General features: G+C 36.3%; 1 protein-coding gene across 2 annotated transcripts in view; it reads right to left on the bottom strand.

Moving 5' to 3' along the window:
• The window catches only part of LOC150089566 (uncharacterized), a 405025-nt gene that overhangs the window by 270222 nt on the left and 108844 nt on the right, over positions 1–25959 (bottom strand). For both annotated transcript variants that reach the window (XM_090389542.1, XM_090389543.1), the window contains 2 exons: positions 8510–8663; positions 817–905 (listed from right to left, as the gene is read on the bottom strand). In XM_090389542.1, coding sequence (XP_090245668.1) covers positions 817–905; positions 8510–8663 — 243 coding nt within the window. The remainder of the gene's footprint in view (positions 1–816; positions 906–8509; positions 8664–25959) is intronic.

Here is a 25959-nt window from a genome sequence, read left to right as displayed (position 1 = left end):
TAGGAGAACTAAGAGTATATGTAGGAGAGTGTGGTAAAAACAGAGGATCAACCTCTGACACAGAGCAAACATCAGTATCTAGGGGTCAGTGCTACATCAGAGAAAAACAGACAAAGCAGAAGCAAGTGAATAGGATGCTGAGTGATCAGAAAGTATCAATTAGGCTTAAGGGAATATTTTACAAGACAGTGGAGAGATCAGCACTGATATAGGGAGCAGAGATTTGGTCAATAAAGAAATAACAAGAATAGATATTACATGAAGCATAAAGTAAAGAATGAGCTTACAGATGGAATCTCAATGTGAGGCTAACTGAAGAAAAAAATGCAGGAAGTAGACTGAGAAGGTTTGGACACAAAGCAACTGCTACAATAAACAAGATAACATTAGATGTCGGTGAAAGAAGAACAAAGAAAACCTAGAGGAAGACAATGAGGATGTAGAAGAATGCAGATTTTGCACAAAACAAGAATGAGTGGAGAGATGTGACTAGAAAAGCTGATCCAAAATGGATGGAACAGAAATACAAAAGAGGAGGAGGAGGAGGATTGATACCATAAATGGCATCCTAAGTATTTTTGTTTCAACAGTGATGCTCATGCACATTATGGTCTATGTATTTAAATTTGACTGTAATAGGATACTACTTATCAATACAGATGGCACTCGTAAGTAGTATCTCAGACAGTCAACACTGGGGTCAACCATAAATAGTTCACCACATCCTATTGAGAACTATTTGTGGTTGAATAATCAACAAGGTCTCACTATATATGCTAATATTCTACAACCTTATGCATGCATAACACACTATACCTGATGAAAGATGAATGATGGCATGAAACTGCAGAAATCCACTAATGTATTCAAATGCAGACATCCGAGATTTTCCTTCAGGACTATTACTATAATACAAATATTTCAATTAAAGCTTAAAATCTTCATCATTTCCACTATGAAAAATGCAAAAAGTTATTATCAGCTTCTAGATAAAGCTGTTGCTTACAGTTAGATTAAATCTATAAATGATTAAGCTTAAAGTACAACTAAACTTTCTTACAATGTAAAATAATTGTGAGAAAAAAAAAAAAAAAAAGGATACAATGCACATTTAGTTCTGTAAGACATTCACCAAACTAACAAAATATTTTTAATTCTGGTTAATCTGGATAGTGTACATTAAATAAATAAATATTAGCAATAAAATTCATTATATTTACACTAATTCAAGCTGATGCAATTTAATAAGACAAATGGATACAAATAAAATATGCTAAACCATGGTATTTCAGTTTTCAACAATCAAATATTGTTTTTATCAAATAGTGACCATAAGCACATCAATAACACATGCAAACATGTTTCCTGATGTCACTGTAGGGTGATCATTCAAACAGGTTACCACTGTTTGAATTTCAATTCACAAGGACAACAAGGACAGTATTTCTGCAGAAAACTGCGAAATACTGCAGCTTTACCATGTTTTATTTGTATTCACTGATTTTTTTAATTCGAATCGATTTTATAAGTGTAAATATAGGAATCTCAATTGTATATATATAAAGTGCATTTCATCTAACTTCAGAATTTCTGGAAGTTTCTACTGCAACTGCATCACCATAGTATTGTATCTGTCTGCCAAGTGTTCTGCATTCAGAAACTGTATGGCTGTCACAAAAATTTTGTAGTTCCTTCCTGCATACTTAAAAATGAATATAGCTTAATTTAATAACATTTAAAATTTTTGTGGTGCCTGTATTTAAAATGTAAACAGCTTAACTAAAAAAATAAAATATTTTTAGATGGTTAAAAACGTCTGAACATCCTATATAGTAACAAAAGCAAAAATATTGAATTTGCATACTTTTTTATCACATGTAAACAACATACTGCCTTTAAAAATTGAGTATAATGTTTTAACTATTTTTATTTATGCCATACAAAAATAAAAGGATGTTAAATAAATTCTAGAGGATGGGTAGACACTAGAAATAATGTTTGTTATAAATGACTGGCTTATAAAAACTATAAATTATTTATGAAAAGTTACGAAGATTGGTTATTCTTGACCAAAATTTTTTTGCACTGAAAAGAAAACCATTTTTCTGAAGAATTCATAAGCACCTATTTCATAGAGAGAAAAAGCATATTTAAAATGCATTAATTTTTACAGAATGTGTTTAAAATTGATATTAAAATTTTTGCTGCCAGATGATTCTTTGTCAGTTTCAGCTCCACTGCCATTTATAGAAAATAAATATAAGTGGTTCCACCATTTTTCCCTTCAATCATATCACCTTTGACCCAATAATTATTTTACAAATCTCTCACATGCCATACATATTGAGCCCATCTGTCGGGTGTCACCTAATTTAATGCTTCTTGCCATACAGCACTTACATTTGATTCATTGTAAACTCCATTTCTAGCAACAATTTTTCAAAATATGATTTTGCAGAAGCACAAGAGAGTTTAAGAGGTCACATGATGGTAGTTTATTTGTAAATATAAATATATTAAGTTTAAAACTTTTGTCATTTCCATTATGAAACCAATTTGCCACTTTAATATAATTTGTCAATTAATGCTTTCAAAATACGGGTCAGAAATTTTGCTAACTTTGCAAATGTACTATTTTAAAGTGATAACTAACTTTAATGATTCATTTGGTTTGTAACAAGATGAATGTTTTAATTATCTTTAATACTCTAATCTAATTTTACCTTCAAATGGATTGCTAGAATTGAGTTTCACACTGGCACACACAATAAGCAGTTCTTTGTAGTAAATAAACCCTAGGTTCCAAGAAAAAATCTTGCTTCCACCAGTCCACATCTATCACTAGGACTACCCAAACAATGTTTTAAAGCACTGGATACTCAAGAGGACACCTTCAAGTATATGCAATCTACATTTCCAAAATGATGTGATGCAAAAGCAAATGGAGGTATATTTATTAGTCCACAAGTTAAACAGATGTTAGCTTCAAAGGCTGGAAGACAAAATGACCAATACTGAGTGATATGCCTGGTAGTTGTTTTGCATCATGGTGAGTGGAATTATATATATATATATATATATATATATATATTTTTTTTTTTAAATATATATATATATATTTAAAATATATATATATATATTTAAAATATATTATATATATATATATATATATATATATATATATATATATATATATATAAAAAAAAAAAAAAAAAAAAAACAAGCTGACAAACTACCTGAAAACAACACAAAAATGGGATACAGAATGACAGTCAAACTACACTGATTTTTTTTTTTAGATCGTATCTGGATAATGTTAGTGAACAGCACAGAAAGATATTTCCACCAGGGCATACAATCAATGGAAGAGAGGCACTAAGGAAGTTGAGATGAAGCCACGACAGGCAACTATATCTGGTTATTTGTTTGAGACGATCACGCTGACCATAAAAGAATAAGATGTTCGAATGTAAAATTTTAAGGAAATCTCTTCTGATTAACCTGAGGAGAGTTTCTACTATTTTAATTGATATTTTAGCTTGTTTACTTGTAGCAAAGAATGTACAGAATATAAACATTGTTAATAAATCTGATATAGCATTATTGCATATTTACTTATCTTTCATTTCTAGACAAACCACTAATGTTATGCAAAACTTAGGTCACATTCAGAATCGGCATAACTAAATTCTTAAAGAATCAACAAGAAATGCAAGTAGGCTCAAGCCAAAAAGGATGACTGAAGTTTTCAGTTTGTTCAAGAAAAGTATGGCCATTCTTGTTGAAGATGACCCAAACATGGAATGGAATAAGAAATTTTAAGTTCAGTTGAAGACCGAGTGATCTCTGGCTGCTATAATGAACTACAAAAAGAGTCAAGGCAGTAAAATTCTGTTCCGACTTCTAAAGTAACCTTGGCTTCTTAAAACAAGTATTTGATGACTAATGCAGCATATAAATAACAAATATTTATGTATATAGTATAAAACAGTATGTGTGTATTTTTATTACTTTTCTCTTTTAATACTGATCTGTTTTTGTTTTTATGCTTAGTTACGGTTAAATGAAAGCTAAATTAAGAATCCAAACAATGGAATGTATCTCACCTTTTAAATACAAGTGCGCAACTGTAAAAAACATGTCCAATTTACATCACTTTGATATACATCACCATCATAGAAACTAGTAATGGTCATAATTAAATGATCTGCATGATTAATTATTTCAATTACAACTCGCGATCATGCCCATCACTAATAGAAACACGTTCACAACATAAATCAGACTACCTATAAAAAATTTTGTGTGCTAAAAAATAAAAATAATCCCAAAAAAGTGGTAACTTTATTGTTATATAATTCTGCACACAATTACACTTACACCTTTTACCACCAGATAGACCACATATAACTTAAGTGAATATGAGGTATGAAGAAAAAGTTCGTCTTAAAAGTGTGGCATATTGGCAAGTTCCAGCTTATTATCACAATACATTCAGTGAGATATATATCCACAGCTTTGCATTTCTGGAGTGGTTGCTGTTGTTGTTGGAGGTTTTACAGCGCAATGGCAGCTAAAGGCCATTATGCTGCCAAACAATGGTAGGATGGAGTGGTTGCTGTCACAGACCTTCCTTGACGTGGATCATTTTCGATGGACTCTCTACCCCACTTGAACTGTTTTGACCAGAATTTCACCTGGTACTCTGCAGGTGAACTGTTGCCATACACAGCCACCATCCTTTCATGAATGTCCTTTGGCCCACTTCCTTCTTTGTTGAGTTGTTGTTATTATTATTTGGTTTTTAGAAGCATTAGCAACTAAGGCCATATTGCTCTGGGTATATGCAGTGGTCATTCCCTGACCTTCCCGCATCCTCTGTATTTGGCGGCTTACGGGCTCAAACCCCGGTCTAATCAAGAAGCGCGTGCTATGCACTGCTGTTCCTGCCCACCTGGCTACGGAGGCGCCTCTTTGGTGAGAAACTTAACGACGGAACAATGCTCCAATTTAAGCAAATCACTAATTTGATACAGGTGTCTTCCTTCTTTCTGTTATAGCAGCACAACACAGTGGATCAAAATTAGTATGATTCAAGTTGAGATATGTAGGAACATGATAAATCATGAATCATTGAAATACAGTAGAATGTTAGTTATCTGGAATAATTTGAAAGGCTGATTTTCCTTCTTTTTTTTATTAATGGTAGTATTTGAGACAATTGTTTATTATAAATAAATGTTCTTGTTTATACTCCGGTACGACCACCAGGTTAGTGGCATTTAAAATAAATCATCAATACAAACATTAATTGTATTTAGCAGTCACAGGCTTGAACCCTGGTTCACTCAAAGAGTGCATGCTACTGCACTCTTGCTCCTGATCATTCGACTATGTCAGGCTTTATAAAAAATGTTCTTGTTTATACTCCGGCACACCCACCAGGTCAGTGGAGTTTACAATAAATCAATCAATACAAACGCTAATCGTATTTAGCAGTCAAGGGCTTGAACCTCAGTCCACTCAAAGAGTGTGTGCTACTGCACTTCTGCTCCTGACCATTCAGCTACGTCAGGTCTCATTATTTATTATGTTACAAGAATATTTCTGTTTTTTTACTTCTTATATATGTTGGATTAGGAAACCATGAGTTGAATGAAGAGAACATACTTTGTTCTCTTCATTTCATATTATGTTTAGTTTAGCTCCAGATTCAGTAAGAATAATATCAGCCCGAAACTGTGCAATTTATTTTTCTCAGTTTTTTACAGTAAAATGTGAATGAAAAGAAACAGCGCTAAAATAAGCAGAAAAATAGGAAGAATGGGATATAATCAAAGTGATATTGTTAATTAAGGAATTTGAGATTCGGTAGCAAAAAAAAAGGTCATAACAAACGAAACAAAAAATGATCGAACATTATTTTAAAAAATTACTTTTAATTTTTTTTTACATAAAATTTGCAGTAAAATACCTATCCAAATATACACACATATGTAAATGTGTGAATTTTCATGTATAAGTTATTATTATTATTTTTTAAATTAAATAAATTTGTTTTTTCCATGATATCTAAAGTCTTTTTCTTTTACCTTAAATACATTATAACAAAATTTATTTAATCTTACCTTACGTTTGGCTATTCGGAAGAAGTCTGACATTAATTATTCTGGATAAATGACGCTCTACTGTATATCTACGGGAAGTACCTTAGGTAGATAATTTATTGAACACCCCCCTCGTAATTCTTACGGGACATGTAGTGTGCGTGTGTGTGTAGAATATAGAGATAAAAAAGATTCATGGCAATAGACTTGAATATCGTAATGAGGAGAGCGAAAGACAAAACCCAGTTTTTTAGATGAAGAGGAAGCAATATTTGTGATGTGCTTATCCAGAGAGAAAAGTTGGGTAATCCCTAATAGAGACATGATCTTTTCTATAAATCTGAGTTTCATCGAAGATAAGCACAGAACAATCCTTTTTGTGAGATATAAGGCAGGACTGAGTTTTAGAAGGATTAAAATTACCTAATTTATCTTTGCCCAACTAAAGAATTACCTAGAGATTAACATTAAAGGAACTGGTAGTAAACTATCAAAAAGTTAAGGCTGTTCATGTGGGGCAAGGTATCTTGCACTGGTAGGTGGAATGCAATATACTATCATCAACACAACTATGGATAGGGTTTTCCAGTCAATGGAAGAAGGTCATTAATATACAAGACAAAAAGAGTGGGAGAAAGAAATGAACCTTGGGGAACACCAGCATTAGTGGAGAAGTTAGAAGATAGAGAGCTGTCTACCAGTGAGCACTCAGAAAGAAAACCGGATACCCAATTAAAAAAAAAAAAAAGTTGGTAATCCATAAAATGGAAGCTTGTTTAGAAGGCCTTTAGGTCAAACATTGTCAAAAGCCTTTGAAATGTTAAGAGCAAATGCTTGAATTTCATCAAAGTTTTCCATTGAACTTTTCCACAGATCGGTAATATAATTCAAAATAACACCAGTGGATCAACATAATCCATATTGTGCCAATATAACACCAGTGACATAATCCATATTGGAGATCAATGTTCAAATAAAAGGTTTCTAGAAGTTAGTGGCTAATGGATTTTCTCCATTACTCTATAGACAGTACAAGTGCAATGGAATGACAACTGGATGGAAGGGATTTGTCACCCTTCTTAGGAACTAGCTGGATATAAGCAAATTTCCAAGCAGAAGGGAAAACAAAAGTGCAATAAGAAAGTATATAAAGGGCAAACAGAACAGCAGTAAGTCAAGGAACACAGGCTTTGAGAGAAAGTAGAGAAATAATCCTACATGGTGAATGCTGATGGGTTAATATAATTTATGGTTTTTCAGTGTTGATAGACTAAAGCAGCATTTCCCAAACTTGTTACTTGAGATGTGAACAAGTGTTCCGTGAAAAATTGTAATTAATAATTTTAAAAAAATAATAACAAAATAAATAAATTTTGCATATTTGTAGCATACACCACTTTTGTATCATTATTTTTTTTCGGTTATCAATATACTGGCATAAACTAATAATCAAATAGACTGCAGAACACTATTTTTGGGGGTTTGCATAGAGAAGTATGTGTAGAGGTAATGACATCTACGAAAAAGTAGCATTTTAATGATCTAATATGCCATTCGTATGCGATTTAGCCTGGAGGTTGAACTCCAGGAGAGGAGAGAAGCAAACCGATATCATAACTAAACTCACTTCATTGTATAAATTTTTTTTGATAATTTTCAGTATTTCAAAATATTAAAATAAATAACCATGGATTTCTGGTTGAAAAAAGGAATTTTAAAACAAGAAGAAAGTACTTCTGGTATTTCTGGTCAATGAAAACGAACACAATATTATCACACTTCAAAGTGAGGATGAACAATTGCAGCCTTTTGTTCCACAGAAATCCGAAGTGAAAAAACAGGAACCAACTAATAAAAGACCAAAACAAAAGTATGATGATGACAGTTATTTGAATTTCGGCTTTACATGTGTTGGAAATAAAGATGTTCCTGATGAACATGCGTCATATGTAATAAAATATTAGCAAACAGTTCTCTGGCTCCCGCTAAACTTGTGTTTCATAAGTTTTCTGTAAATACATAAATGTTCTGCAAATATATTGTGAGATGAAAAGTGTTCCTTGGCTAAAAAACTTTGGGAAATGTTGGACTAAAGAGCAAATTTGTCTTCAAGCAAATAAAAAATGCAAAAAAACATTTTTTATAATATAAACTATACATATTATGGACAGTCATGTGCCAGTTTATTATCCCATGAAAATCACTCGTGACAAGTGTACCATTAGTTCACCATTCCTGTTACAGGCAGATCCATATTGTGACAATACAAAAAAACATATCAATTAAAAAATATAAGCTGAAAAGGTGAGGATCAGGTATCTCACAGAGCTCCAACTGCATGAAGTTTTAAAGAAGTTGAGGAACATAAAATTTTAATTACTTTAAATATTAAAAATACTTACCCATCTTGAATCATTTTGGAGAAAAGGTTCTGCAGGTTAGTAGCAGCAGCAGGAAATGGATGCTGGACTGCTAAACTTCGCATATAAAAGAACACTGTTGAAAGCTTTTCACCACTGGCTGCCTCAAGAAGAGCTAACTGGTTGTATGGTTGTCCTAGTGAAAATTACACAAAAAATTCAGATCTGTTAAATTACCCTATCACTTGGTATTATAGAGATTTTTTAAATTAAAATTACATTCAAATTCAGGTAACCAAACATTAAAGCTGTCATCAGAAAACTACAATTTGAAAATATTGAATTACAGGTCATCATCATCATCAGCCATTTTCAATCCACTGCAGGATGAAGGCCTCTCCAGCAACTTTCCAGTTCCTTCTGTTTTGAGCACTGGACATCCATTTACTACCCACAAACTCATGAATTTCATCTATCCATCTCCGCCTTTGTCTTCCAGGTTTTCTTCTAGCTCCTCTTGGATACCATTCTGTTATTTTCTTAGTCCATCTATCATCATGTCTTCGAGCTATGTGTCCTGCCCAAGACCATTTTAGTTCTTTAGTTTTGATAAGAATGTCCTTTACTTGAGTTTGTTGCCTAATCCATGTGTTTCTCTTCTTATCTAACAGTCTGATTCCCAATATGATTCGTTCCATTCTTCGCTGTGTAGTTCTCAGCTTCTCTTCCATTCTTTTGGTGAGTGCCCAAGTTTCACTTCCATAAGTCATGGTGGGGAGTATACATTGGTTCATTATTTTACGTTTCAGACAAACTGGGATATTGCTCTTCAGTATGTGACTATATTTCCTGAATGCTATCCATCCAAAATTTATTCTTCTCTTGACTTCCAGCCATTTATCATTATTACAGCTAATAACTTGTCCCAGATAAGTATATGACTCCACCTTTTCAATTACTGCTCCTTCAATCATTATTTCCCTTTCTGTGGCATACTTGTTCATCATTACCTTTGTTTTAGCCATATTCATCTTTAGTCCAAAATCCTTACTAGCTGTGCATAACTGATTAAGATTTTCCTCTAATTCTTTGGGATCATGGCTTATGACCACAATGTCATCTGCAAATCGTAAATGGTTTAGGTACTCTCCGTTCACATTGACTCCTTTCTGCGACCAGTCTAATCTTCTGAAAGCTTCCTCAAGGGCAGCAGTAAACAGCTTCGGAGATATTGTGTCTCCTTGTCGAACTCCTTTCTCAATTTTAAATTTCCTACTGTCTTTGTCTAGTCTAATAAAGGAGGTAGCACTCTCGTATATTTTCTTTAAAATCATAATATATGGGGTATCAATGCCTTGTCTTTCCAGTGCCCGAAACATTGCCTTATGCTGTATGGAGTCAAATGCCTTTTCATAATCCACAAATGCCAGGCATAATGGTGTTTTATATTCATTTGCTTTCTCCATTAGCTGTGATATTACATGAAGGTGATCCATAGTTGAGAATCCTGTCCTAAAGCCAGCTTGCTCTTTCGGTTGATTCTCATCAAGTATTCTTTCTAATCTGTTAGTAATGACCCTTGTGAACAACTTGTAGATGTGGGATAACAAGCTAATTGGTCTATAATTTCCAATTTCTGATTTATCTCCTTTCTTATGCAGCAAAACTATGATTGCATTATTCCACTGCTTAGGCGTCACACCTTTTCTAATGCACTTTGTGAAGAGCCTTGCCAGTTTTAGTGTTATGTCTCTTCCTCCAATTTTAACAACTCTACAGTAACTTCATCTTCCCCCGGGGTTTTCTGCTTCTTCATTTTCTTCAATGCATGTTCTACCTCATCAGGAAGAATATTGGGTATGTCGTATGTGTTGCTACTTTGCAATCCATCTTCCCCACTGCTGGCATCATTCCCTTGCTCCTTGTATAATTCTCTATAGTAGTCTTCTGCTATTTGAATTATGCCTTCTCTGCTGTTTATAAGTACACCATCGCTATTCTTCAGTTTCAGTATCATTTGTCTTTCTGTATTACTGCTCATGGCTGCTGATTTAAATCCTTTGTTTTCCCTTAATGCTTGTTCTACTTTTCTTGTGTTAAATCTTCTTATGTCCTCTCTGAGTCTCTTTCTAATGGCTTTGCATAACTCAGTATACTCAATTTTCTCCCTGTCAGTGTTTTTCTTGCTTTTCATTTGTCGTCTTCGGTTCATCATGACAAGTGTTTCTTGACTAATTTTTTCTTCTTTGGATTTCTTTTTCCCTATAGGTTTCTTGGGCTTTATCACTTTCAAAAAGTTGTAATATTCCTCGTCGATATCTTGGTCCTCAGCAGTCTGCAGAAGCTCATACTTGTTCTTAAGTTCCAGTACATACTGCTTTTTCTCCTCTTCTGTTATCTCAAAGACCTTCGTATTATTTACTCGAATTACAGGTCAACCACCACTAATCCGGTTCCACCGCTAATTCGGACATAATTTCTGTGAACGTAATTTCAAATTTCCCGGGTCAGCGCACTGACCTGCCACTACTGTTTTGGTGGTATTGGTTGCAGCATCAGCTGTTGGTGCAAACTCGTAAACACTGGCAAGCCATTCCCACTTGTTTTTCCGCATTTATTATTATAACCTGCTCACATTTAGCCCCAGCCATAGTTCCAATGCATAAAGGAAGTGCCTCTCGTGGTGTAAAGCACAAACACCGTACATTGTTCATAACAGGTAAAGTTGACCTTCTGAAAAAACTCGACAGCGGTGTGTCTGTGAGAAGTTTAACTCTGCTTAATTGTAAATTCCAGCAATTTCTCTGAGTTCCCCTTATTTTAGTAATTTTCTTTTAGCCATTCCTTTTTAGATTTTTTTTTTTTTTTTTTTTTTTTTTTACAACACACTTGTACAAACTTTCGGAAAAACATAACACAATATGATGGATAATATAGCGCACTAACGAACTTGTTTTCACAAAATCTCTAACGATACTGACAAACTTATTGCGACATTTGAGAGTTTATTTTATCGCAATTAGTTTTATTACAGCGCTCGCCACGCATGCAATACACTAATCACAAACAACCTTCATATGTATGCCATAATAACGTCACATGTATGTGGCCGACACAGCTTCTCAAGAAATAAAGTAACCTACTGGGCCACGTCGGACATATACATAAAAAAAGACTTTTTTTTTAATATTTTAAGCAGAAAAACGACAACACTGACATTACAATATTTATTTTAGAATTACTAATCAAATTATTTGCTAAATATTTTTTGGTCCCTGGGGAATCTTTTTCTGTATGTACTAAAATAACCACCGGTGATCCAGCAAACTCACTAATCCGGCATCCCACAGGTTCCAAAGCTGCCGGATTAGTGACAGTCGACCTGTACTAGTTTAAATGCCATTTGCAAAATGAATGGGAAATAGTAATAGTAAACCCTTAAAAATCTGGTACCTAGGGAGGTGAGAAGTGCTGAATTTTAAAATTTTCCAGAATTAGAGATGTATGCCTTAATAATTCATCATTTTCGAGAAGCACATTTCAATGAATATTGAGAACTAACAGCTGAACTTATTTACACCCATAAAAGTGGTTACAGAAATGTAAATAACAGTTCAACTTATTAAATGTAAACAAATGTTATCATGTACTGTAACATCATTTTAAATAATTTCCCTCACACTGTCAGAGAAAATATTCATTGATATTTTCTTTGACAGTCTACTGTACTCTTGCTCCTGACCATTCGACTATGTCAGGCTTTATAAAAAATGTTCTTGTTTATACTCCGGCACACCCACCAGGTCAGTGGAGTGGCACAGTGTCAGAGAAAATGTAAATTAACGTGCTTCCAATTTCATTATTTAACACAAGGTGTTAAATAATGAAACTGCATGTGGAGCCACTACACACCAAGTACTACTTGTGAAACAAAGGCACAGCAATTGACCTTGAAACTTTCCCCCCAGTTGTCTGCTGTCATGTTCCAACATGCTCATTTGCATCGCAGTGAGACAGGTTCCATTACCCTGTGCTTTTACAGTTTTACAGAAAATGACAGATAAAAGAATCGAACAACAAATCAGCCTCAAATTTTTAACAAAAGTAAAGAAAATACTGACTGAAAGTTATGGGTCCAGAGCTCACACATCTGAATGGCATAAAAGATTTTAAGAAGGAAGAGAGAATGTGGAAGATGACAAATGACCAGGCTGTCCAGTATCCATGAAAACTGATGAAAATGTGTACCAGGGAAAGGACACTGATTAGAAGTGATCATCATTTAAGCATTAGAATGGTTTCATCAGAACTCAATATGGACAAAGAAACAGTTAGACAAACACTAACTAACTCTGTCTAACTAGCAGATAGAAACAGACAAATTTTAACTGAAAATTTAGGCATGAGTAAAATGTGTGCGCCAAGATGGTGAGAAAAATTTTGAATGAAGATTACAGAATGAGAAGACTCTAGGTTTGTGAATATATTTTGAAAAAAAAAAAAAAAAACCCTGAAGATCCAGGCTTTCTGAGTACTATAATTACTTGTGAAGAAAGTTGGCTGTTCCAGTATGACCCAGAAACTAAAAGACTGTCAATGCATGGAATATAAAATATTTCTAAAGAAAAAAAAAAGCAAGAATGTTAATATCAAAAATGAAAACCATGGTTCTTGTTTTCTTCAATATTAAAGGAATTATTATGGCTCACCAAATCAGACTGTCAATCAAACATACTAAACTGTAGTTCTGATAAGGCTGTGTGAAAAAATTCAAACAAAGGGACTTAAATTGCAGAAGGATGGTAGGATGCTCCACCAAAACAATGGTGCACCATCACACAACGAACTTTCTGTTCAGCAGTTTCTGGCCAAAAACAAATCTCTGTGTGTGAATATGCAACTTAGTCATCAGACCCCCTGTGACTTCTTTCTCTTTGCTAAATTGAAAACTGTACTTAGGGAAACCATTTTCAGTCCACTGAAAACATTCAGAAGAAACTGAAGGAATGTGTTAAAAGAGCTGACAGAAAATAACTTCCAGAAATGTACAGAACAGTACGTGCCCGCCCAAGGCAATTATTTTGAAAGGAATAACTTGTAAGGTACAAAATATTTCATTATATTTATTTTATTACAACGGTCTCATGGCCTCCGTAGCCGAGTGGGCAGGAGCGGGAGTGCAGTAGCACACGCTCTTTGAGTAGACCGGGGTTCAAGCCCCTGACTGCTGAATACGGTCGATCTGCCAACCCGCACTGGACCAGCGTGGCAGATTATGGTCCATTTCCCTCAGCATGAAAAGTTGAGGAGGCTTCCATCCTGCAGTGGGTTGATAATGGCTGCACTTTACTTTTTTTTTTTTTTTTACCTCATATACAGTAGGCCCTTGATTTAACGGACAAAAAATTTCTGTCCTAAAGGAAAATACAGAACTTTTTTTTATTTGTAAATAGAGAACACTAAAAGGTTGGGTCAATGAGTCAGCATTATCTTATCATGCATCCGGTGTCGGGCTTGGGAAATTGTTTCATCTAGGTGAGGGAGGGGGTTAATAGAGGGGGAGTGATTAGCGGTGTGCATCAACGATGTCAATCTTCCAGGACAGTTCATCCTAATATATTGTTTACGTTTCAGTTGTTTTTGTGTTTTACGTAATCGTGACTTTTACATATTTTAAAATAAATACATAATTTGTCTACCATTATGGCCTCGCAGGATAAAGTAAACAGTAAATGTGTTAACTTGAGTGCTGCACAAAAATTAGAACTGAGTGAGAAGCTTGAAGGTGGTGTAATTGTTGCACGTGTGTGCAAGATTTATACAGTCAAAAAGCAAACAGTTTGACATTTGCAAAAAAAAAAAAAAAAAAAAAACTTAAGGAGTTTGAATTAAAATACAGTATAGATGGTTGTTCCACGACTACTTCTACAGTTGGTAGTAGAAAACATATGAAAGTGGCTAAAGATAAAAACCTAGGAGGAGGCAGTGTACAAGTGGCTTGTTCAGCAGTGCTCAAGTGGTGTCGTTGTTAGAGGTATTGAGTTAAAGTCAGCTGCCAAAAGGCTTTCTAAGCATATAGGCCTAAAATTTCAGTGGAGTGATGGATGGCTGTGGTGTTTGCGAAAGTGCCACAGCATTGTTTAATAAAACAACCTGTGGTGAATCTTTAGGTGCAGAGAAAGAACAGTGCTGAGGCTCTCAAAATGGTCTCATTAAAAAGGAGGGCATCATTTTATCACAGCTTTATAATGCTTGCGAGACTGGGCTTTTTTTATCGTGCTATTCCTGAAAATACTCAGGCTTACAAGCAAGAAACAAACACCCTTGGTCATAAGCTAAATAAGGAGAGAATTTCAGTTTTATTTGTGCAAACGTTGATGGCTTGCATGGGCTTAAGCCTATGGTAGGGTTTTTTTTTTTTTTTATGAAAACCCCAAACATGAGAGGTATTAGAACCTATAGTACTTAGTACCATGCTTGAGTTGGAGGTTGGGAAGATGAAAGAAGATATTTGTTGACACTAGAGTTGAACTTCTGTAGACTAACTTTCAGGAAATACAAATGAAGGAAGGTTGTTCCAGAAAACAGCAGTAGAATGAACAAACAAGGAAGATGAAAAGTTGGTCCTACGAGTCTGAAGTTGAACAGTAAATGGATGTTGGTTGGCGACGGCACGTGTTAGGACTGTTTTTAAAGAGAGAGAGAGTGGGAATTACAGAAGCCAATTCAGAAGAACAGTGCCCATGGAAGTATCTGTAGAAAAGGCATGCAGCAGAAACAGTATATCTATAAGACAGCAAGTAGAAAGACTCTTAAAGAGATGAGTCATTAATTAACCTAACTGCCCTCTTCTGAATGGAATCTAGAAGCTTGAGAGAGAGCTTTTAGGGGCACCACCCCAGATGTGGGAACAATATTCCATGGTAGGGCAGGTTTGCAATTTGTACAGAGTGAACAGCTGTTTGGAAGAAAAGTAACACCTAGAGCGAAAGAGAAAACCAAGTTTTTTACAAGCAGAGGAAGCAATATTTGTAATGTGCTTGTGCCAAGTGGGATTAGAAGTCAGTGTAATCCTCAAAAGAGATATAACATCTTGCCTAGAAATCGGAATGTCACCAAAGATAAGCACAGGAGCTGAAGAATCCTTTTTGCGAGATATAAGACAGGACTAAGTTTTAGAAGGATTGAAATCAACTAAGTTGTCTTTGCCCCACTGGAGAATTACCTGGAGAACGGCATTTAAGGAACTGGTAGCAGATATTTGAGAAGTTGAAGCTGATTGAGCAGGGCAAGGTTTCTCAAAATAGAAAGTGGAATGCAATGTGCTATCATCAGCAAAATGCCGACCGTGCTAGCTGGGTAGGTAAAGTGCCTGCTTGGCAACCCAAAGGTCGCGGGTTCAATTCCTGCCTCGGGCTGGATATCACGATGGTGCCGAACAAACAGGTTGGTTGGATATCCCAGCCACGATACATGAAGGAAGCAAGAAAAATCTGGTTCCTTCGTGTATTGATCACATCATACGAAATAAATAAATAAATCAGCAAAACTATGGATAGGATTTCTGGTCAATGGAAGAAGGTCATTAATATACAAGAGGAAAAGAGTCGGGGATAGAACTGAACCTTGGGGGACACCAGCATTAGTGGTTGTTGTTGAAGTGGGGTTTATTGGCGCAAGGGCTGCTATGGCCAAAATGCGCCCAGCATTAGTGGGAAAGTTATAAGACAGAGAGTCATCTATCATCACCCTCAGTGAGCGCTGTGTGAGAAAACCGACCAAATACGATCGAAAGCCTTTGAGATGTCAAGAGCAACTGCTTGTGTTCCACCAAACTTTTCCATTGAATTTGTCCATAAATGGGTAACATAAGCCAGAATATTACCAGTGGATCGATGGAATCCATACTGGCGATCGTTGATCAGATGGAAGAATTTTAGGTTGTTTTTTTAAGAGTTGGTAGTTAATTGTTTTTTCCATTACTTTAGAAAGAATAGAAGTAATTTCAATGGGACGATAATTAGATGGGAGGGTGGCACCATTTTTAGGAACTGGCTGGATATGAGCAAATTTCCAAGCAAAAGGAAAAACACCTTTAGAATAAGACAGTGAAAAAAGGTGGCAAAGAACAGGAACACAGGTTTTAAAAACAAGTGGAGAAATACCATCAGGACCTGGAGCTTTCTTAGCATCAAGATTTGTCTTGATGCTAAGAAATCAAAAGGATGTCCTTCTGACATCCTTTTGATGGAAGACCACAGGAGGCATTGAATAGAGTGTGTTGGGAATGGCGGGAGGTGTTTTACCAAGTTCATTACTACATGATTTGGAAGAAAAATGGGATACTAGCAGGTTGGCTTTATCCTTGGCTGAAGTGATAATAGAACCATCTGGTTTTGACAGAGGTGGGAACAAAGGTGGGCAAAAGTTGCGGCCAATAGCTTTGGCAAGAGAACAGAATGCTCAGCTACCATTAGGGCAAGAAGCAAGTTTTCTACTCTTAGCCTGTTCAAAATCCAGTTTGGACTGATTAATAATTGCCTTACAATTGTTGCAAGCTTTGGTGTGGGCAGAAAATGAAAACAAGCCAATTATGATATGCAACATTCTTCTCTTGAACAGCCTTAGCACATTTATTGGAAAACCAAAGTTTAGATAAAGGATGAGATTTTAAAGTGGAGTGTGGAATAAAGGATTCCATTCCTACAAGAATAATTTCACTGACACGATCTGAGCAAACATTGACATCAGAACAGTAATCCGACCAAGGAAAAGAAGAAAAGAAATCTCGCAGGTCATCCCATTTTGCATTCTTGTAATGCCAAACAACGCGAGGTTAGGAATAGCCCTGAGATAAAGGCTCCATTGGAGAAGAGACAATTACCAAGTTGTGATCTGAGGTGCCTAAAGGACCACTCACTTCGACCGTATACTTAGAAGGGTTGTTTGTGAGAAAAATATCAAGCATGTTGGCTGTATGGTTTGGATTGCCCGGTGTAAATGAACATCTGTGTGAGGTCATTAGTAATTGCAAAAGCCTCAGCATTCCGACCAGCTGGGTCTGTGCGACTAGAGAATAGAAGCCAGCTGGAGTTGTGAATATTAAAATCAACATGGAAAATTACCTCACTGTTAGAAAAGTTGGACTGGAGAAAGTCAAAGAGCTCCAAGTGATTAGTGGAGTTGGGAGAATGGTAGAAATAACAGATGAATTTAACAGAATGAGGTAGAGAGATTTTAAGCCAGAAAAGGTCAAAAAGAGAAGATTCCAAATTACCAAGTCTCTGACAGGGAATATCGGAACGGACGTGTGCACAAGTACCACCTTTGAGATGAAAGGAATTATACAGCGAATAATTTGGGCAACTGAGCTGAGCAGTGGTTGAATCAACGATAACTGAGATTCTGTCAGAAAAAGTACATGAGGTTTGGCAGACTGCAAGTGGAAATGGACATCGTTGAGATTAGAACTGAGAAGACGTATATTTGTGAAATGGACTAGGAAGTGTTTGGGAGGTTTAGATATTTTCACAAATAAGCTTACTCTATTAGTTTGACAATTGACAGTGTATTCAATAGTAAGAAAAGGTGGGGGGGAGTGGGAATGCTGTATGAAGTAATGAAATTTTTGGATATAGCATACACATGGTAAGAATATACCCAGATCCTTAACATAATATGGCCTCGACAATGCTCCCCGCACACACTACTCGGACTCCCTCCAGTCAATATCTGGCAGAGTAGAGAGGTAGCAAGATTATACACTAGCTGATCCGGAAGCCTCCTAGAGAGTTACCAATAGGTTCAGTCAAGTGTACTAACTAGCAGCCAGCCTGCAAACACCGTTTTAGAGCTGTACCCTCGAAATGTAAGGAAGTTTGGATCTTGCCGTGATGTTCATCATAACCTCAAAAGACATCAGTCATACTGCATGATGGAACAGATGGGGAAGGGTTGACCGGAACTTGGTTCTGGAGACTAAACATGGGTTCCACCACTTCAAGTCTCCAATAAGCAAAGTGGTGGTATTGCTCCAGTTGATGAGAGTACTCTATTACCTAGTATTACCTGGTAACACAGAGGGGCGGCATTCCTCCATGTGGTGTATGCACCAAACCTTGACCTCTGCTTAATTGGTTCACACCTGGGTGGTCACACCCACAGTGTGCTTGCACATGGGGATTATACCCAGGATTACTAACAGTCCCACCATCGTGAAGGTGCAAGCAGAGGATTTGGCTATCACAGACCGACCAGACTTCACCGAAATTGGATCCACTTAACTTGAGTGTCACCAGAATATCAGTTCCCTCAGTGTTTTAGATTCCCAGCTTGTCTGGCATATCTGAGAGAATGTCTGCGACAACCTCAAGGACCAAGTTGGTAAGGCAAAAAAACCGTGTGCTTTAAAGGAGTTACCGGTGATATATTCCCACTCAAAAAATGCCTGGTTTACAATGGATATTTTCTGTGACTGGTTCTTTAACCATTTTATACCTCATGTGTGAAGCTATCAGATAGATGTGATGAAAATTCCTTCTCATGAAATAAAGGCTGTTTTACTGCTAGATTATGCACCTGCTCACCTAATGCTGAGAGTTTAGTCAGCAGAGATGGTAGAATTAAATGTGCTTTTCTGCCTCCTAAAACTACTTCACTTAAACAGTCCATCTTTCTGCTTTCTATTTCTACCATTCTTACTGTTCATAAAACTATTAGTGTATACGAGGGTGATACGACATTCCTACTATCCTACTTCTATTGCTATTTTTCATCTTTATTTTATTTAATACTCCTTTTTTCCTTCCCTACTCTCAATTTAATACCTCACCCTATACCACGTGCTGATTCCAAATTATTGAATTATCATATTATTAAATTCCAACCTCCACAAAATTACAAATTTTAAATCCTACACAAAACTCTACATATTTATATTAACCATTTTTTATTCTAACTTGATCCTTAATAAATGACACTGCGTTGGGACTACATTGTCCATACTTTATTAGAGAGTGCTATTTGTTGCTTTTTGGCTGTTCACCATTCTTCTACTACTAAGAACAAGTATACAAAAGTAGTTCCTGATACATGGTCAGGTGTAGTCTCCTGATGAAATTACCTGATCACGTATCAACATTTATTTCAGCTGACATCAGATTCTGCATATTTGCCTTACCTATATTCGACCTTTATCCAAATATGTTCCCCCCCACATCTGATGACAGCTGTATCACTTTTTATTTGTATTTTACTGTACTAATTTTATTTTACAGTTCACCCACCTTCTATTGGCTTTGTAATTCAACCCATAATTTTCTTAATTCATCATAACTTTTAGGATATTAACATTCTTCCACCTTTCACATATCTACTACACTTCCTTTTCTACTATCCTCACCCTTCCAGTTTCTGGGACTCTGTGAAATATTCACATCCATTTATGTATACTTTATTCAATATATTAATACAAACTTAATACTCTTGCATCCTTTAATACTGCTTTGCACTTTTAGGTGCATCTGTCATACCTGACTTGATGTGGTTACAAAGGAACTGGATGCAAAAAAAAATAATTTTGATATCACATATTTGGATTTCAGGAAAGCTTTTGACATTGTTGTGCATGGAAGACTATTGTACAAATTGGAGTAGAATGGTATTAAGGGTAAGTTGCTATAATGGATAAAAGGATGGTTGAGTGGGAGAAGACAGAGGGTGGTAATTAATAGGTGCTGCTTTTCGTGGACTAATGTTATTAGTGGAATCCCACAGGGTTCGGTTTTGGGTCCTCTGTTGTTTTGTATATTTATCAATGATATTCATGAAGGTATATCAGGCTTAGTGTCAAAGTTTGCAGATGATACAAAGGTTGGCAGGGTTGTTAATGACAGTAATGGCAGTGTGCTACTGCAACAGGATCTAGATAATTTGGGCAGATGGGCTAAGAAGTGGCAACTGAAGTTTAGCCTTGACAAATGCAAAGTACTGCATATGGATAGAAGTAACTCCAGAGAAACGTACCAACTGTGTTGTACTACACTTAAGGTGGTAGAAAATGAAAGAGACCTGGAAGTAATTGTGCAGTCAGATATGAAGTTTTCTGAGTAATGCAGACAGGCTGCCAGGGCAGGTCATGGGGTTTTGTCAATGATATATAGGAATTTTGCCAGCAGGGAAAAGGAGGTGATTGTCCATCTGTATAAGGCAATGGTCAGGCCATGCCTTGAGTACTGTGTACAGGTCTGGAGGCCTCATTTTAGGAAGGATGTAGATTTACTTGAGCATGTACAGAGAAGGGCAACAAGATTGGTGAGGGGAATGAAGGGATCCTCTTACCAAGAGGCTTAAGTTCTGCAAATTGCAGTGGCTGGAGACTAGGCACCTGCGCAGTGATCTGATTGAGGTGTATAAGGCCTTGAATGGGTTGAGCACGCTGAATTCTGATGGGATCCTTCCACTTGTTCAGATTATAAACCTAAGGGGGCATAAATTCAAATTAAGAAAAGACAGATGTAGAATAGATGTGTGGAAATTTGCCTTTAGCCAGTGGGTAGTTAATTGCTGGAACAAACTTCCATCTGTCGTTGTGGAAGTTGATAGGTTAAATAAATTTAAGGAGAAACTGGACAGGCATTTGGAGGAAATGCTGTGATTATTATTTTTTATTTTTTTTGGCTGATGCTGCATAAGCTCATACACTTGCTTTCTTGCATCACATGCCACTACTACTACTTATTAACTTTTCATTAATTGAAACTATATCATCAACTTAAAACCTTTTTTCATCCTCTGTAACATTTAATATATACATATATATATATGGGGGCACCACTAAATTTCTTTTGAATTGGCTTGTATTTTCTGAATTACAATAAGAACATTGCTTCAACAGTACCCTCTTCTTCTTTATTCTCCCCCCCCTCCATTTTACTTTCATTATTTTATCGGTTAAGTTCATTTTCACTCTACTGGTTTGCCATGCTACTGGCATATATTTTATTTTAATTTATTATATGCAACATGTAGTGGTTTGCTTTTCTGTGGCCACTGATGTTAGTTTTTCTACTTTTTTTTCTTATTTATGTTTTATTATGTATACTTTTTACCTCTCTATTTAATTTTTGGATTATATATATATATATATATATATATATATATATAAATGAATATTAAATGTAACCTCTTAAAGGCAATGTTTAAAAAGTTACATATGATGAGGAGGTATTCTGTTGATGCAATGGTCTTAATGAGTAAAAGATTAATAAATCAGGTATGATAGATGCATCTGAAAGTGCAAAGCAGCATTAAAAGATGCAAGAGTATATACAGGGTGATTCACTACCAGTGCGACAAACTTGCAGGAGGTGTAGGGGAGACAAAGATGAATCAGAATCACATAGCATTGCAGGGTCTGAAATGCCTTCGTCATGTGGTAGAGGACGTTGAGCGGGAGGTCACATGAACAGCGATCCCGCTGGAAGTCAGCATTTGCGAACCGTTTCTGTTGAAGAAACCAAGTAGCAAACGTCCTCCGGAGTGGATAATCCGTAGGCTCCAATGATTGGACACGTTGCAAATTGTATGAACTCATTTGGTTTGTTGACAGTATCCTCCATACAGTGGATTGGGAAATACCCAATCATTGGCCTATAGCTCGAGTACTCATACTCGGATTACCCTCTGCAAGGCATAGGACATTCTCCTCATTGTCTGGCGTCCTCGTCGTTTGCTCTCGATTCATGGTACCTCTCGTGAAACAACCAGTCTCACGTAACCTTCTCATCATACGATTAAAATCGTATGATAAGGAGCACACCTGTGTGGGAAATGTTCCTGGTACAAGCGCAGAGCGGCGCGCCCATTACAGTCCGCAGCTCCATACGCGAGGTGCATGTCGGCCAGTTCAACGTTTGAATACTCGTCCATCCTACTGCCTCGGGAACCGGTTCGCAAATGTTGACTTCCAGTGGGATCGCTGTTCACGTGACCTCCCATTCAACGTCCTCTACCGCATGACAAAGGCATTTCGGACCCTGCGATGCTATGTGATTCCGATTCGTCTTTGTGCCCCCTACACCTCCTGCAAGTTTGTCGCACTGGTAGTGAATCACCCTGTATAAGTTTGTATTAATATATTGAATAAAGTATGCATAAATGGATGTGAAAGTTACACAAAGTGCCAGTAACTAGAAGGTTGTGGAAAGTAGAAAAAGAAGTGTAGTAGATTTGTGAAAGGTCAATGTTAATATCTTAAAGGTTATGATGAATTAAAATAATTTTGGGCTGAATTACCAATCCAAAAGATATTGAGAGAACTGTAAAGTAAAATTAGTACATCAAAATACTAATAAAATAAAAATAAATAAATAGAAAATGAAAATAAAATGACAGTGTTATAACTGTCATCAGATATGGGGGGGAAACATATTTAGAAAATTGTCGAATACAGGTAAAGCAAATATGCTTGATCTGATGTCAGCTAAAATAAATAAATATTGATACATGATCAGGTATTTCATCAGGGGACTATACCTGACCATGTATCAGGAACTGCATTTCTATACTTGTCCATAGTAGTAGAAGAAAAGTGATAGGCCAAAAAGCAACAAAAATGGAATTGGCACATTCTAATACAGTATGGACAAGGTAGTCCCAACACAGTGTAATTAATTTAGGTAAAAATAAGGATCAAGTTAATATAAATATGTAGAAATTAGTGTAGGATTTAATTATGTATAGATAGGATTTAAATGGTTCAATAAATAAATTTGGAACAAGCACATGGTATAGAGTGAGGTATTAAATTGAGGATGGGGAAGAAAAAAAGGAGTTTTAAATAAAGACGAAAAATAGCAATAGAATTAGAATAGTAAGAACTTTCATATCACCCTCGTGTATACTAATAGTTTTACGAACAGGAAGTACAGTATAAATGGACAGCCGAAAGATAAAAAGCAAAGAAAAAGTTATTAAATAACACTAAGCTTTCTAGGGTTGTGAAGCCCAACCTTATAGTAGGGGCTCTGGTATTTATAAGCATTAGTATAAAAGGGAGCTAATACCAAAATGCTTGTAATGAAATGAAAAATATGTGTCGAAACATGCCAAGAAACGAATCTAAAACAAAACCAAAAGTATAGTAAAAAAGTGAAAGTGAATGATACCTGGAGTATTTCAAGAAGTGCACAGCGGAAACAAGCTGGCGGGAAAAATATATACGTAGCTGTAGCTGTTTGTTTGTTTGTTATTTGGTTTTTAGGAGCATTAGCAACTAAGGCCATATTGCTCCGGGGATATGTGGTGGTCATTCTCTGACCTTTCCGCACCCTCCATATTTGGTGGTCACGGGCTCGAACCCCGGTCTAATCAAGAAGCGTGTGCTACGCACTGCTGCTCCTGCCCACCCGGCTATGGAGGCACCGTTATATACAGGTGTCTCAAAAATACACGGCAAAACTTCAGGAATGAGTTCCTCATATGTAGACAATAAAAATATTTTATATCAACATAGTTCCGAAAATGCTTGGTTCCCGAATTATTAACCGGAATGTCTTATCACCTGCAAGTGATTTCCTTCATCACAAGGTACTAAGGTATAAGGTATGTTCGTGTCAAACGGCACCTGGGATTTCTCCCAACTCCGCGTTTGTTTCGCTGTATCGAGGACAGTACACTGTCAAGCCAGATACTTGACAGTGTGTGGACAGTGTCTGTGCAGTGTGATATGTTGTGCCCATTGTTCGACCGGCTTATTGGCTGCCAGGCCCTTAGTGGGGCCTGACGTTGCCCATACCCTACCACGTGGAGGCTTGCCGGGTGTATCCAGTATCACAACAAATTGCTCTGGCAGGTCCTGCCACCTAGTTTCCTGGGATTTCAGTGGCTAGGACCTTAAAAAAAAAAAAAATTATGCATTTGACATTAGTACTTAATGGGATTGCTGTTTGGAAATTGCTGGTTGGGGTTGAACGCTAAAGAGATGTGTTAAAGACCTAATAGGTCGGCAAAATTTTTGATGTTATTAAATTTAGACGTGAGGCTATACGCTAAATAAAAGCTATAGTGTTTGTTGTCTTAGAGATTTAGACGAAACCGGTGGAATTTAGACATTGGTTAGAATTAGGCGGCATTGTTAAGGGTGCACCTTGGTCATCACAAGGTACTGACAGAATCTGGTAGTTTCCCATTCTGACCATGTACTCAAATCAGGCGCAAGCGGATATGCACTTTATGTACAGTTTGGCAGATGGCAATGCTCTGGAGGCTTGTCGTTTGTACCATGAAAGGTTCCCAGAAAGAAGGTGTACAGACAGGAAAATGTTTGAAGGTATCCATCGCCACCTTTGTGAACATGGGACCTTTACACCACGTGCTGCCTATAGAGGATGACCAAGATCTAGGACTCCTGAAGTAGTGGGTGGACCAACTGCCTGACCTCCATGCTCACCTGATTTAAATCCACTAGATTTCTTCTTGTGGGGCCATTTAAAGTCATTGGTGTATTCAACTCCAGTAGCTGATGTGGAAACGCTCCGCAACTGAATTGTGGCAGGTTGCGAGACAATACGAAACATGCCAGGAATTTGGCATCGTCTTCACGAGTCCATGAGACGTCGATGTGAGGCCTGTATTCAGGCAGAAGGTGGACATTTTGAAAAATTACTATAAGGTGATGTGAAAAGTTAAGTGTCGTAGAGAGACCTTCAAAACTCGGAAACCAAGCATTTCCGGAACTATGGTGATATAAAATATTTTTATTGTCTTCATATGAGGAACTCATTCCTGAAGTTATACCATGTATTTTTGAAACACCCTGTATATACGTAGCAGACGGAAAAAGGCAGGGGAGTGACATGCACATATTCAGTAGAGTAGATGAATACATGCAAACTTCAACCACATTAGCAATATAACTACATGGTAAAGCAATTTATATCAGGTAGCAGACTTATTGGAAGCTGCGAAGAAAGGCAAAACAGTGGGAAAATAATGACTTCTATTGTATTTAGAATACAAATGTATGGAGATAATTTAAAATTAGTGTTGGAAAAAGAAATACAGTTGGAATAGTATGACTTTATCATGATAAATCATACAAAATTAAACACATTATCATTAATAGATAAATAGTGTTGTACAATACGTTGGCAAAAAACATATACATATTAGACCAAAATGATGAGGCTACGTTATATTAAGCTGAATAGTCTCATATAAGGGAAGGATTGTAAACATACCAGAGTATAAAAAACAAGAATCATCAAATGTTTTGAGATATAAATAGATTAATAATTATAATCTATAGTCCAATTTTGCAAGAAAATATATCCAAGAAAAAAAGAACTAATTTAAATCCCTAGAAATAAGTAATGTGGTGACGTTAAGAACAGGAAATAAGTCCATGTATATGAAACAATTCCAGAAAATAGTTCTATGTATATAAAAAACTAGATAAAAGGTAGTATCAGGTGTGAATTCACTGTGGAAAT

Source organism: Mastigoproctus giganteus, chromosome 2, assembly GCF_048544385.1.
Source record: "Mastigoproctus giganteus isolate SK-2022 chromosome 2, ASM4854438v1, whole genome shotgun sequence".
In the NCBI taxonomy this organism is placed as follows: Eukaryota; Metazoa; Arthropoda; class Arachnida; order Uropygi; family Thelyphonidae; genus Mastigoproctus; species Mastigoproctus giganteus.
The sequence above is the reverse complement of the archived record's forward strand: the minus strand, read 5'-3'. Positions and strand labels throughout refer to the sequence as shown.